The sequence below is a fragment of the Lampetra fluviatilis genome, chromosome 30 (assembly GCF_964198595.1).
Source record: "Lampetra fluviatilis chromosome 30, kcLamFluv1.1, whole genome shotgun sequence".
NCBI lineage: Eukaryota > Metazoa > Chordata > Hyperoartia > Petromyzontiformes > Petromyzontidae > Lampetra > Lampetra fluviatilis.
The window spans coordinates 5,427,603-5,441,834 of record NC_136304.1 but is presented as its reverse complement, the minus strand read 5'-3'; the positions used below and the strand labels follow the sequence as shown (position 1 = coordinate 5,441,834).

At 48.5% G+C, this 14,232-nt stretch overlaps 2 protein-coding genes across 3 annotated transcripts in view; one reads left to right on the top strand and one right to left on the bottom strand.

The window, feature by feature from the left end:
- Nucleotides 1-5,609, top strand: part of FANCM (FA complementation group M) — a 56,623-nt gene extending 51,014 nt beyond the window's left edge. Inside the window, exons 20-23 of one of the 2 annotated variants that reach the window (XM_078870407.1) lie at nt 30-956; nt 1,305-1,560; nt 2,302-2,573; nt 3,986-5,609. In XM_078870407.1, the coding sequence (XP_078726533.1) occupies nt 30-956; nt 1,305-1,560; nt 2,302-2,573; nt 3,986-4,069 (1,539 nt within the window). In that variant the 3' untranslated portion in view covers nt 4,070-5,609. Of the gene's footprint in view, nt 1-29; nt 957-1,304; nt 1,561-2,260; nt 2,574-3,985 lie in introns of both variants that reach the window. The other variant, XM_078870405.1, reaches the window with a different exon arrangement.
- A 956-nt stretch (nt 5,610-6,565) lies between these two features.
- LRR1 (leucine rich repeat protein 1) lies at nt 6,566-12,164 on the bottom strand. Its single transcript, XM_078870408.1, has 7 exons — nt 12,112-12,164; nt 11,675-11,734; nt 10,810-11,042; nt 9,876-9,974; nt 8,924-9,124; nt 7,141-7,688; nt 6,566-6,828 (listed from the first exon to the last, which is right to left on the bottom strand). Exons 3-7 carry the CDS (start codon nt 11,014-11,016, stop codon nt 6,585-6,587), a joined length of 1,299 nt encoding a protein of 432 aa, XP_078726534.1. The 5' UTR covers nt 11,017-11,042; nt 11,675-11,734; nt 12,112-12,164; the 3' UTR covers nt 6,566-6,584.
- Nucleotides 12,165-14,232: the final 2,068 nt, after the last annotated feature.

Genomic DNA, 14,232 nt, shown 5'->3' with positions numbered 1-14,232 from the left:
GCGTGCGTGCGTGTGGCACTTGCCAACAGGTGCCCGAGGAAGACGAGTCGTACTTGGAGGACAGCTTCTGCGTGAGCAATGACGTCGACGAGGAGGAGGCCCCCTGCCTAAGTGACAACGACAACACCCACGACCTTGGATTGACGATCGCCGGTCCCGGTGCCCGTCCCAACGAGGAGGAGGAAGAGGAGGAGGGCGAAAACAGCTTTTTGGACGGCAAGCGGCGGCTTTACCGGACACGGCGCCAGAAGCAGCTGGACCTGCTGGCACCGCGCCGGAAATGCGGGGATCGATCTAACGATGCTGTCGCTCCAAAGCGGCGCCGGATCCTCGCACAAGAAAATTCCTCAAGCGGCGAGGACGACGACAAAGCGGACCACGTCACCGAACGGCTGCTCGGAGCGGTGCAGCGACCGGATGAATGGAACGACAACACCAGGGACACACGGCAAGGAGAGGACAGTGAAACTTGTCTCAAGAGGCCACCAGCCCAGGTAGGCACGAGTTGCCGGCGACGGGAAGGCGCTGCGTCATGCGCCGAGTTGTCGTTGGCGGAGCGCTGCAGGATCAGGCTGCAGGCCCGAGCGGAGGTATCGGATGCAATCGACTTTCAGACGGCACCACACAACAGCAGGGACAGCACAAACACTCGCAATTGCAGCACATTCGACGTTTCATTTCAGCGCTCGAGCTGCCATGCACGACTTGGCACGTTGACAGAGAGTTTGGAAATGACAGACGTGACGAACGTTCAAACGTCAGTACGACGAGACGCCCAGGATCGTGGCATGTTGAAGTTTGACTCCCGACTCAGCTCGGTGACGAATGACGCGCAGCATCGTCAAGCGGGCTCCTCTGTCAAGACTGGTGCACCAGGGAAGACTGCACCAAAGCTGGCTATGACAGCGTCATCGGTGGCGACGCCCATGGATCAGCAAGATGAGCTACTGATTCTGGTGAGTGTGGTGCAGGGTTTGTCTGGACGAGGAATCTGTTGTGTATAAGTGTCAACAAACTGAAGCCTGTCGTACTTAGCAAATAACGCGTAATTCAATAACAGTTTTATCACGTGTGCTACCGGCGTAACGTCACAAGAAAACGACCATACTTGTCAGTTAGGATTTAGTGGTGGCATGAGTACAGTACGACTGATTTTTCCGCACTGCCCTCTGCTGTCTACCGCGTAACCGTGCTGGTCACCCATGCAAGCACTGTCCAATTTGATGACTTAAGACTTTACACATTTCACTCCCCTTCATCCGCAAACTCTGCTGCCCACCCCCCATCTTCCCCTCCGCGTGCAGGTGGGAAGCCACGAGGTGGCGTCGACAGGTCAGGAGGTGGTGACGTTCCTGCGACAGCGTCTGGGCGTGCATGCCGCGGTGCTGCAGGGCGTCGGCGGGGACTACGTGGTGAGCCGCCGCATGGCGGTGAAGCGCGCCGCCACGGGGGAGCTGGCGGGGCCGGCCGGGAGGTCGCGCGTGGCGGCGCGCGTCCGGGCCCTGCAGGAACGCTTCGAGCGCGTGTGCGTCATCGTTGAGAGGGAGCGCCCCAAGCCCGGTGAGTGTGTTGGACGGACGGACGGACGGACTGACTGACTCGTTTAACACGGAGGTTGTCACGGCTTCGATTTAAAGCTTTCGTGACTGCGGGGATTAATCTTCTTGGTTCTTTCGGTAAAGTCACGTAGAATGGAAATAATAAAACATAATAAAATAATTCTTACGACGTTTCACGACGTTTCGGCCACAATGCAAGCAACCGTCCTTGACAGACCTGTTCTCCACCTGAGGACGGATGCTTGCGTTGTGGCCGAAACGGCGTGAGAATTATTTTATTATGTTTTATTTTTATTATTTCCATTCTACGTGACTTTACCGAAAGAACCAAGAAGAGGGTTGTCACGGCTGTTATTCCCTTTCATAAAAGTTGAGTTGTCAAGACTCACCACTCCAAACAAATCGTTAATTAATAACAATTTGGTTGGCTCTATCTGGTGGTGCTGGGTCTTAATGACTTAGGATTAATTGATGGACTATCTGACTATATTCTAAACTTGTGATTTGGCAAAATTAATCAGATACCTGGAAAGGGGTTGGTGAATAAGTACGTGCTTACCATAGCATATCAGCCTAGTTGGGCTTGTAACAATGTCCTTTCCCCCACTAGCAGTTTGAATGCCACAATTCGCACATGTTGAGTCGGTCAACTCCCAACACCTACGACGTCGTGACTCTGTTCTCCCGATGCGGTGCTGCAGGCGAGATAGGAGCGGGCGCGTCGTCGGCATCGCGCCCGCAGGTGCGCACGCGCTGCCTGGACGCGGCCCTGGCTGGACTGGCCGCGGCAGACGTGCGGGTTCTGTTCAGCTCGGGCCCCGTCGCCTCGGCGACGCTGCTGCAGCGGCTGGCGCTCTCCGAGCAGCGCAAGGGCGTCGGCGTGGTTGGGCCTGCGGAGCCGCACCCGCACGAGCGAGCAGCCTTCGCCTTCTACTGCCGCCTCCCCGGCGTGTCGTACGTGACGGCGCTGGGCCTGTGCAGGGGCTTCCGCAGCGTGCAGCACGCACTCGCGAGGTGAAACGAGTGTGTGGGTTTGAGAGAGTGGGAGTGTTGTGGGGGTGTGCGATGGGGAGCGGTGGACAAGCGCACTGCGCTACGAACCCGGCGATCAGAGTTAAATTCCTGCTCGTGGATAACAATCGGTGACGAATATCTGAACCGGTCCTGGGCCTCCCTTAGGTTGACTCAGCCTTGTTACCGTGTGTAACATTCACCTTTGGGGAGACAAAGGCAGCCAGGCGTGGTCTTGTTCACAGCGCACCCTCGTGTGCTGTGCTGGCCTTTAGAGGCTCGCGAATAGCACTTGCCCAAACAGTCAAAGGATATGTAGGGGTGGTCTTTGTGAATGTGAGTATGGGCGAGTGTAATTAGCACTGAGAAGATAAAAAATGGCTGGGTGTGGTGCTGCCGTTTCAACCTTAAGTGCTCCCTAAAAGCACTTGCCCCCAGCAGCCTATGAAGGCTATATGGGGTGGATCTTTGTCTGTGTGCTGTCGAATGGGTATGAGGAAGTAAATAACGTGATCTAACCCAAAAACCTTTATTATGAATAATACTGGTCGGGAAAGCCGAAGTGATAAACTGGGTATGAGGAAGTAGGAGTGCACCCAAGCTGTGGTTTATGGTCTGCAGTATCAAGGACAAGGTCGACTGGAGATACAAGGCAGTGCCCTGGACCCATGAACAAACAACGCATAAATTACTTTGGCCATACATCCCAATGCCAAGATCCTCTTTAAAAAGAGAGCCTTGAGACTCGGCGAGCTTTACTTGGGTAATTAAATTACTTCGAATTAAATTTTGATTTAAAGCTTTCGTGACTAAAGGGATTCATATTCTTGGTTCTTTCGGTAAAGTCACGTAGAAGGGAAATAATATAAATATCAAACAAAAATTCTCACGTTACGACTGCAACACAAGCAATCATCATCAGGTGTGAAATCCACCTGATGATGATTGCTTGTGTTGCAGTCGAAACGTCGTGATAATTTTAATTGTTTTAATATTTATATTATATTATTATTTCCCTTCTACGTGACTTTACCGAAAGAACCAAGAATATTACTTTGAATTAGTTTGTATTTTCTCAATTGTATCCATTTGGAACTCTGTATTAGAGAATGGCCTCTAGTCCATACAGTAAAGGGCAAACCTTTAGCACCCACTCTGCATACGAGTAATGTTCACCAAAGATCAAATTTAACCACATTAAGTGCAGAACCAAATTTAACCTCGTAGATTTGTTTGTATACAGCCATTGGTGACAGGGGTGAGACTGTCAACTCACTACACTTCTTGGGAACCCAGTTTGATTACAAGCAGCTGCCCAGATTGGAACCCAGGATCTCAGCGCAGCTGGCTCTGCGCTCTGACTTTTTGGCGTGTGTGTGAGTGAGACTCTGCTGACCTGTGGCCTTTTCCCACAGCTCGGCAAGCGAACTCCGCGCCAGGGCGGGGATGAGCGACGCACGCGCCGAACGCCTCCACCAGTTCCTGCGCTATCCGTTTGACCCCATCATGCTGCCCGTCCCGCCGCCACCTTAGCATGACCCCCACTCCGCATGGACGATCTCCGACCCCGCAAGCCGTTCTTTCCACAAACGTGAAAAGGCCGGTGTAACCCCCTGTGGATGTAACATTTGACGAGCGCGTAGTTGAAGATGATTATGCTTACAATGCACGCAGAGGGTGGAGTGGCAGCAGTGGTTAGCGCCACCACGCTTTGAATCCGGTGACCGGAGTTTTATCCGCTGTCATGGTTAACATCGGTGGCGTTCTGAGTCCCTCTCGCATCAGCAACCCGCACTGACCAGTGTGGTGAAGTGTTGTCAAACAAATCCCATGACATAAGTTGTGTGCGAGTTATTGTACATGCGTTGAATTGCGTGTACGATGTTGGGCGGTTATTTGCAATTCATTTATTTCACAATAAGGGGTCAGCAACTAAAATAACAAGTGATTTTTTTCAAATTCGGTAAAAAAAATATTTCCAGAGCTGCAGGTTGCTGACCCCTGCAATAGATTCATTCCACGGTCTTGTTTTTGCACCCCAAGATCAAAAAGAATAACCGATTCAAAAAATGAATCATGAACTTTAGTTCGAACGTTTCAATAAATTGTGAATGGTACAACTGTTACATTTTATAAAAAAAAAGATATACTTTTGCTTATTTGCCTGAGAATCTACAAAAGAATGTCTCACAGTTGTAAACAGAATATATATACTTTGAGTAATAAATATGGGCCGTGTGTGTGCAGTCGGTTGTGGAGATGAAGGGTTTGGGCAGGTCCCAGAACCCACAAGGGTGACCACCACATCCACACTGGGCAAATGAATTAACAACGATATCAAGCTTACTCCTAGCGAGTACAGCGATGTTCACAGCATGTTATCCCTGACTGTTTGACATTCTCAACAAAGAATAAAAGACTACAACTTGCCTTAAGTAAATTGAATGTTCAGCGTCTTCACATGCAATACAAATCGAAATTGTCAGTTCAGAGCTCCTAAATTTCTAACACAACCTGCTCTGCCCGACTGTAGCCACAGCCTCGTGCGGCCACTTGGAAACACAATCGTTGCGTTTTGGGTGACGTGTTTCCAGAGACCCACAGGTAACATATGATTTGGCCACTAGGATCCTATTTGCTGTTGTTTTTCTTGTAAGTTCCACTGCCAATGCACTATGACTGAATGGGCCCCATCGTTTTTTTTTACGCCAGCAGCTTGAAAGCCACAATGTTGTATAACAAAGTGCCTGAAAAAGATGTTGCTCAATTTGGCTCCTTCCGAAAGGAGTTTTTTTTTTTTACACCACTGGTTTTCACATTGTGAAAGTCTGATTAATTTTGATGTCGTCATTGCGAAATTAATATTTTTTTATCTGAGAATCAGTGAACCTTGTCAAGGGTGATGTCTAAAGCTTTAAATGAAAGTGTACAGTTCTCATGCAGACCTAATATCAATCTAACTTATTTGAAATAAAAAGTGAATCCTTGTGTTCAGTGTGATGTATGTTACAGAAAGCATCTGCCACGAGATAATGCTGTGCTTTTTATTTAATTTGTAATGTGTCATGGTAATGATAAATAAAAAACGCTTCAAATATAATAAGTGTGTAATTGCCTGAAATTACTCTCTCCAGATAACAGCAGGAATTAATCTTGCCCCACTGTTTTTAGGCTTATACATCCAAAGCTACAGTAGGTATGGAGATCTCTTTAAAAATATAAAGTGACCAGGTACAGCGGCAGCAGGAGGGCAGTTGAAACTTAGAGTTGTCAATGCCCTGTATTTACACAGCAGAGCTTCAAGTCCCAAGACCGAATCAGGAGGGTCCTGCATTGTAATGGTTGGCCATCCACGTCATGTGACGTGGGGGGCAGGTTATTTAACCATACTTCACCATGATGCTAGATTTGAAGCTTTCGTGACTGCAAGGATTCATTCTTAGGTTTTTTCGGTAAAGTCACGTAGGTAAAATTTTGTTTTTTTATTAATAAAAATAAAATCACGACGTTTCGGAGGCAACACAAGCTTCCGTCTTCAGGTGATACAGCTGTCGGACTGTGACGGTTCCACCTGAAGACGGAAGCTTGTGTTGCCTCCGAAACGTCGTGATTTTTATTTTATTTTTATTAATTAAATTTTTTTTTTTTACCTACGTGACTTTACCGAAAAAACCTAAGAATATTCACCATGATGGTCAGCTGTGGGTTTGTGAAGGCTGGGAACAGAAATTGGAGCATAGAAGTTCATTATAACAATGGATTTTTCCACACTGCCCACCACATAGACCCACAGCAACCTATTGTTGTGCATGGTGATCACCCATTCAAGCACCAGCCAGAAACAATCATAGATGAGATCGGGCACATTCTCCGAGTTGGTCCATAAGCAACAATTTCAGAACTCTCATTCCCGAGCAAAATATACGCGAGTAAGCTTTTCTCATTGAAGTTCAACGAGGGGAACTTTGATTACTCCGATGCTTTTTTTTCTTTTGGTATATAAAGTTCACGCAGTCAGAGCTTCAGAAGTAAGCGCTGGTGACAGGCACGGGAGCAGAAGAACACAAGCCGAGGGGCCTCCTGGCCTCTGCCACCATGGTCCAGTAGCACCACCTGAATGGCGATGCACCGCAGGTCCAGCGGCAGAGACGTGGCCACGAAGCTGTCGAGCGTAAAAGTACCGCAGCCTTCGCACGGCTCGGCCGCGTCGAGCCATCGGCAAAGCTCAGCCGGCACCGAAGCTGGACAGTAGGGCAGCCTTAGGAGGAGAAACACAGGATAGCACGTTTATTATGAGTGGGCACTGAGACATTCATATAGTTGCAATACATACATCCCTATCCAATCATGGATTGACCAAGGATAATATTTTCCAGTGGGCCACAAAATTAGAATGTGCTTGTAGCAACCATACAAATCTGTCCAACGAGAAATTCTCAATTGAAACCTCAACGTCACTTGATTTAAGATGCAGCAAGCATGCAGTGTAGCGATCCAACTCCAGAATCTGCTAGTCATCCTGCGGTCCGGCCAGTCCCAGCCCAGAAATGTCGCGAGTCTCCGGGGTTACCTGCACGCCTTCGCCACTCGTGCCGCCAGCTCGGCCAGTGTCGGAGGCAGCAGTAGCCGCACGGCGACGAGGTCGTGGGGTCGCGGCTGCTCCAGCGGATTTCCGTGCAGGTCCAGCACGTCGAGGCGCAGGCGCGCGAACCCGCCAGGCAGCCGTGCAATGGCGTTCCGCGCTGCCGACAGGGACCTCAGCCGGCCAACGCCGGCGTTAGGCCGGCCCAGCCTGCGCCACAGCGCCGTCAGCCGGTTGTCGTCCAGGCGGAGGTACGCGAGCTCACTAAGGCGGCCGAAGTTGTGCGGCAGCGAGCGCAGGCAGTTGCGCGAGAGGTCAAGCAGGCGCAGCGACCGGCGAAGCGCCGAGTCGTCGGAGCAGAGCGCAGAGGGGAACGCCTCCAGGCGGTTGTCGGCGAGGATGAGCTCGGCCAGGCAGCCGAGCGAGGAGAGCGCTGCCGTCAGCTCTCGCACGTGGTTGTGGCTCAGGTCGAGGCGGCACAGGTGGCGCAGGCTCAGCATGCGGCTGTCCACGCGCGACAGGCGGCAGTTGGAAACCTGGTGGTGAGAAGCGGGCAGGGAGAGGGGTGGATGGGGGGGGGGCGTGCAGTTGCTTTGTCAATAGAACTGAAAATCACGAAGGGTTTGCATCGCTAGTGGTGCGCAAGCGTGAATAACAAACTAAACTTTTTATTTCACCAGGTAAGGGCCGATGAGCTTATATAGCTCTTTTTCAGAAGCAACCTGCCCTCGAATGAAAGCTCAACAAAGTGGCTTATGTGGAAATTTATAGCAGCCAAACACTCTAAACGCATGTTTCTAAATGTGGAGGGAAAAACCGGTGGACCTGGAGAAAAATCCACGCGACCACGGGGAGAACATGCAAACTCCAAATATACAGGCATCAGGGTTGGGATCGAACCCACGACCTGTATCGCAGGTGAGGTAGTTAACACTTCACCGATTCGATATTGGCCATGCGAGTTGTTGCCTAGCAACCAAGCCCCTTCGGGCTGTGGGCCCTGTTGCAGTTGCACTGCCTGCACACTGGACAACAATGTCACCAAGCTTGGCCTTTTAACAGATACGTGGGCAGTATACGACAGACATCACCATCTACAAATCGGTCAATCTCCCCAACCTCTGAGGCTTTCACTCAGAAATGGATAATCATGGCTGATGAGGATAATTATGGGGAGTGGTGTAATATATACACATATATATATAACATGTCCACACAGAGCTTTACAATTTCAAGAATTATGCTGGCAGTAGTATTAGAAGGAAAGGCTCAAAAGCACAAATTCCCTACTGTAGTTTACGATTGTACAACAAAATGTATATATTTGAGAACGCAGTTTAACACGCAACTTGGTCTGTGAATCTTGGTTTATATATGAATATATAGGTCTAAGTGTATGGGTGTCAATGTAAGTCACTGGTGTCCAGGCTCAACTATAAATATTGGAGAATCACGTTAATAAAAACGTAATCTATATTGGTCTATGGGTCTCTTTGTGAAGCTATAGGTTTATGTATAATCCTATGGGTATCTAAGCGAGTTCCTACGTAAGTTATATATGACTGAGCTGAGACCATCAACTCACTGCACTCGGCAACCTGGTTTATCCGTTGTCGGGGCAGCTGAAACTCCGATTCAAATCCCGGATTCTCAGCGGTGCCAGGCTCAACACCATGACAAAACCCTCACCGACCAAGCGACCTAGCCCACTGCAGCAGAAAACCGACAAGGGAACATTTGCAAGTAATGTAGGGGGGGGCTGGGGCGGCACCTGCAGCCTCTGGAGGGAGCTGGGGAAGCCGGCGACGAGTGGGTAATTGGCACGGGAAAGTACAGTCATGTGCTCGCGCGGCTTCTCAACGTCCGAGGAGCGGGCAGGAGCCAGCGAAGAGATATGCATCGAGGAGACGTTGTGGTCCTGGTGCGCCAGCCGCAGTGCCGACAGGAAACCCTTGAGCCCCACTGTGCTTGCCTGCGTGTGCGCACACCACCCACCAATCGTTTTGTTGTTAACGCCAGTTATGTATTTGGAAGCTCGCAAACAGTTCCCTTAACACAAAGCTCCGTTAATGTTAGCTAGTTTTTTTTGTTCACTCCGGCTAATATGACAAAGGGAGTGCGTAGTTTAATAAGAGGTATACACGAGGCACTAGGGTGGAGTGCTGGCCCAGTGGTTAGCGCACTGCACTGAGCCGAGAGACCCGAGCTGGATTCCAAAAAAATATTACGAATGTCCCCATTTGGCTACCCTCAATTACCCTAATTCAGATCAAAGTCCCAACAAGCACTCCATCCTCAAGCATTCACATGTACATACCTTTCGTGTGGATCATGGGGGTAAGTTTACCATACTGATCAATGTGGTTTAGTAGAGACAAGAAGCAAACACGAGAGCTTAGAAATACTGTACAACAATGGAGGTTGCTGCACTGTCCTCTGCTATCCACCCAATAGCCCCACAGCAGCCTACAACAAATTGGTGGTCACTTATCTGATCACTATCAATACTCAGTTGGGTTTATACATAGCAATCATCACCCCCTACTGGCAGACGAATCCGCCGAGGCTACTCTTGCAAATGAGACTGTTATGGTCTCTTGAGTTTTCACCAGCAAAATAAACTGGAAAACTCAAAATGTACATCGCTTCCGTAACTGGAGGAGATTGGGCAGACTCCGGGTGATTTGGTTAGAGGCTTATCATTAACGCAGCGCCTATTTTACCTTGCTGAGGCACAAGTCAACCGGAGGCTCCTTAAGCCGCACGGTGGCTTTTCCTTCATCGACAAACTTCGTGAAGAGCTGCTCGATATTTCCTTTGAGCTGCAGCGGAAGCAAAAAAAATATCAACAAGGCAAACGCGAGACCGTAGCACCACTGTCCAGTAGTGTAGAATATACACAACTAAAATGAGTGTCTGACTGGCTGTCGTAAATCTTGCAACCCCTATGGTCATAACCACCAGGCGCATGTCTGTAGGCTATGACGCACTATCGTTAATTTTCGTACAATCGTTACCGGCAACTAACTTGCAGGGAGTACCCTAAATATCTCAACTTGTGATGTGTTAACGATTAATGGTTTGTGCTTTACACTCATGAAAATTCAGTCGCCCTATATTTCAAGTTACCGTTTAAAGAACTTGATACTGTAATCACAATATGGACCAATAATTAGGGTTTTTGGAATTTCTAAACATTCAGGATGGTGTGATATCCATTTACACTGCCGTGTTAAATACACTTGCATTACCGTTTTTAATTTTTTTACCATGCAATTATCCAAATGCATTTCTGCAATGAAACTGTGTGGCAATGAACATATGGCCAGGGTTAGTTAGTTGTTTTACCGGTAGTTGTGCTTGTAAATATCGTGCCCATAAATTACCCAAAAAGCCTTCCCAGTAGCAACTCTTTTGGGAGGATCATGCACTGTAAAATTCATCCTATTCCGTTCAAGTGTTTGGCAAGTGGGCATAAACCAGAGAAACCCAGAGAAAATACATGCATTCGAGGGGACAACACACCACCACACCGACTCAATCCACAGATCGTTCCAAGCTATTGGGGCCCCATGACTGCATTATTATCTCCTGCCCACCTCGCGTAGCCCCGGGGCATGCAACACATGTTTAGCGTATCAATGGGCCAGCCCGTGCCTTGTATCTGGAGCCGGCTTTGTCCTTGCTGCTGCAAACCATGAGCCATAGCTGGCCGTGCGCGTTCTTGCCGTCCTTATCTCCACCATCGCCGCCACCGCCGCGGGCTCCGATAGTCAGGACCGACCAGATCCCGCGTCCGCGACCTCTCAGGCCACACGATGGCAGCAGACGGCTCGAGGTCTCCACGTCGCACTGCAGCCGCATCCCGACCGCTTGTGGCTTCCCAGCCGCTACAGAGACAAAACGAGACATACAAACCATGCATTCACTCGCATGGATCCTGTAACAACTTCCCAACGTGCGTTTGTTCCATTTAATTCGTGGTACGGAAGCCGACAGGTATAGGCGTTGGGGCTAAACACATTTATAAATTGGCCTTTTTGGTACAGATGTGTTTCCAGCATGTGGGCATCACTGTGATCAATAAAGCCAGTTTCTATAGAGCAAGTCCGTAATAATAGGGTATAAAGTTGTGATTGTACTGTTATTAGGGGCTTGCCCTTACACTATAAGTAGAAGCACAACCTAATAATATAAAGTCGTGTTTAGACTTGTACTATGTTTTGCCACAAGTATGTGTGATTAATGCATAATTGATGTCTTGTAATAGGCATCTATTTGGTGTTTTAACATCTTATTTCCAGAAAGAGTAAAGCTTATTGTTACATATTTTCTCTCGTTATTTTTGTACTGCCAAAAATGTTACACAGGCACCCAACTGGCACGATTGCGTCACGGCGACAGCTTTCGAAGTGACGCTGAGCTAGAAGCTCCGCGCGCCTCTTGAGTTACTGTTGTACGTGTCCGTGTTATTATTACGATTAAAGACACTTCACTTTGGTAGACGCGTGGCTTTCATTACCGTGTGCGCGGCTATGCAGTAGCTTCTCGGCACCAGGTCCTCCGGCAGTGCACGGTGTCCCTGAAAGAAAATAAAAAAAAAACTCACAAGCCGATTTGTGCTTTACAGTACGTTTACGAAACATATCCGGCAGTACTTTAACAAACCCGCACTAACCACGGTCAAGTATGGTCCCCCGTTTACCGAAACGGCGTGTGGAGGACCTTCACCCAGCACTGGTTTAATATCAGGGGCTGAATATTACAAGTATCGGGTAGCATTAGAACACGTAGTCTGGACGTGAACGCGCCTGACAAATTATCTCAACAAGTATACTTGCTCATCGTATTAGTTTCCAACAGTTAATCGCACACCGCGGCGGTTAAGACATCGAGGCAATACGCCGCTTTTATTAATCTCCCTTGTTTATAGAACGAAACGGCAATGAAGACACATACCAGACGCGAACAAAAAAGTGCTTTCCCGCCAAATTTCGGACGCAGACTGTAACGCCGCGCGGTTTAGACCAATCGTGAAGCGCGTTGTATGGCGTCGACGAGCCGTAACGAGCTTTCTCATTGGTCGAACCACGCTTAACACGTCGGCGTCTAAGTTGCTGGGGTTGGGGGAGGGGCGTTAGTTGTCGCTCTCGACCAATGGGGAGCGCCTAACTGGCGCGTGATCGCACGCAACCGACCAACGAGAGGGTGACATAAGGGGGCGTGATCAGAGCGTGCGAGCCAATCAACGAGCGCCTCTTCGCAGCTGTTAAAAGCGCGTGAACTTTGAGCAGCTGGGGACTTGGGCCCCCTTTGTTGATGACGCTGATCGCAAAAGTTGCTGTTCGCTCCGTGTAGCTGCGTTTATCGCCACAACACCCTACAAATTACAAACGTGCGCATACCTAGTAGTAGGTTTTTACCCTTTAAACTGGTACAAAACTGACACCTTTATACAAGGCATCATGTTTGCAATAACCACAACACAAGCAGTCAAAATGCAAACAAAAAGAAACAACTCTGATGATGATAAAGATATGCACTGCCCTTGAAGTTGATTGGTCCACACCCGAGACAGCTTTTCGTAGAGCCTAGTCTCCATTGGTGTTGGACCAGATGACGACAAAAGGCGTACAACTCAAAAACAGCGCACTATCAGAGTATTGAGAGCTTGGGGTAAGCATTTACACAAATCGTCTGGTGATACTGCGTTGCCTTGTATAAAGGTGTCAGTTTTGTACCAGTTTAAAGGGTAAAAACCTACTACTATATTTTGCCACTGGTAAAGGAGGTCTCATAGTGCGCATACCTGTCAACCCATACACGGGTTTGCCGTATGTTGTACGGGGAAATTGAAGTTTTAGATTCAAACGGCGTACGGGCAACACGTTTTTGTCAATTTGTGTTTATCCCCTTGCGATGGGAATTTGTAGAATGAACGTTTAGATTTATAAAGGGCACGGGGTGATCAATAAAGTCTGAATTGAACTGTAATAAGCTAGGCACTGATAGGGGGTAGGGACTTATGTGTGTGCATTGCACAATGATTTACAACAACAGCCGCAATTCTCCGTTCAAGTGGCGGCCACGTCACCGCGACGCTTGTGCCAGGCTAGGTGCACTTTGAGGCCAACGTGAAGTGTTGTCGAAGACTCGCTGGCAGGAAGGTCACGGGACAGACCCAGTTGCTATGGGTTCGCTGACTGAGATCGACTGGACATATGTGAAAAATAACTTTATAGCTCATCGGATTTCTCCACTATAAATAAATATTCTGGTTCTGCGATGCCTGGCAGATGCATCGTTCCTTTGTTCTAAGAAAACAAATCGTCTGGTGATACTGCGTTGGCCAGTGGTACACAAACAACAAAAGCAAAACTCAACGCATTCGTCAACAACACTGCCTCGAAATGAAAAGAAAACACCGTGCCGTCATGGGCGAAGTCCGTTCTAAGTCATTTGCAATTATAGTTCAGTTCTTGAAATATTGAGGGTTTTTTTGTATTCCAAATTCGGAAAAAATGTCTGTAATTATTTTGGTTTTCCGACCCCTGTTCAGAGTAAAAGAAGTCACATCGCCCATAACGTCCTTGTAGTAGTAACACGGTGCTCCCAGCAGAGGGAGAAACTGATCCAATTTCAATTCCTGACACTTGCGACAAACTAAACCACAAACGTTTTATTTATTTGACCAGGTAAGGCCCACTGGGCTTGGATACCTCTTTTTCAGAAGCGACCTCGTTATCACAAATTATAACTCAACGAAGCGGCTTATCACGTGGACATTTCTAGCAGCCAAATACTCGAAACGCGTGTTTCGAAATGTGAATGTCGACGGAATAACCGGGAGGACCCAGAGAATAATCCACGGGGAGAATATGCAAACTCCAAATATACAGCAGCAGGCGTCAGAGGTGGGGATTGAACCCACGACCTCCTGTATACCAGGCGAGGTAGTTAACATCAGATGTTATATCTGCCATTCCCTGTGTAAGTCGGGGTGATGAAGCATACTGTAATTCCCCCTCCTAGATTTTAGAAGCAGAGAATTTTGCTCCCCCAATTACCTGGAAAAGGTTT

Bases quoted from the DNA above. Each gene is read 5' to 3' on its own strand.
- LRR1 (XM_078870408.1), bottom strand. From the start codon at position 11,016: ATGCGGCTGCAGTGCGACGTGGAGACCTCGAGCCGTCTGCTGCCATCG. The intron at 9,125-9,875 runs GTAAAATAGGCG...GCGCACACGCAG, and splicing joins TTGACTTGTGCCTCAGCAAG to GCAAGCACAGTGGGGCTCAA. The intron at 6,829-7,140 runs GTAACCCCGGAG...TCTCCTCCTAAG, and splicing joins CGAGTGGCGAAGGCGTGCAG to GCTGCCCTACTGTCCAGCTT.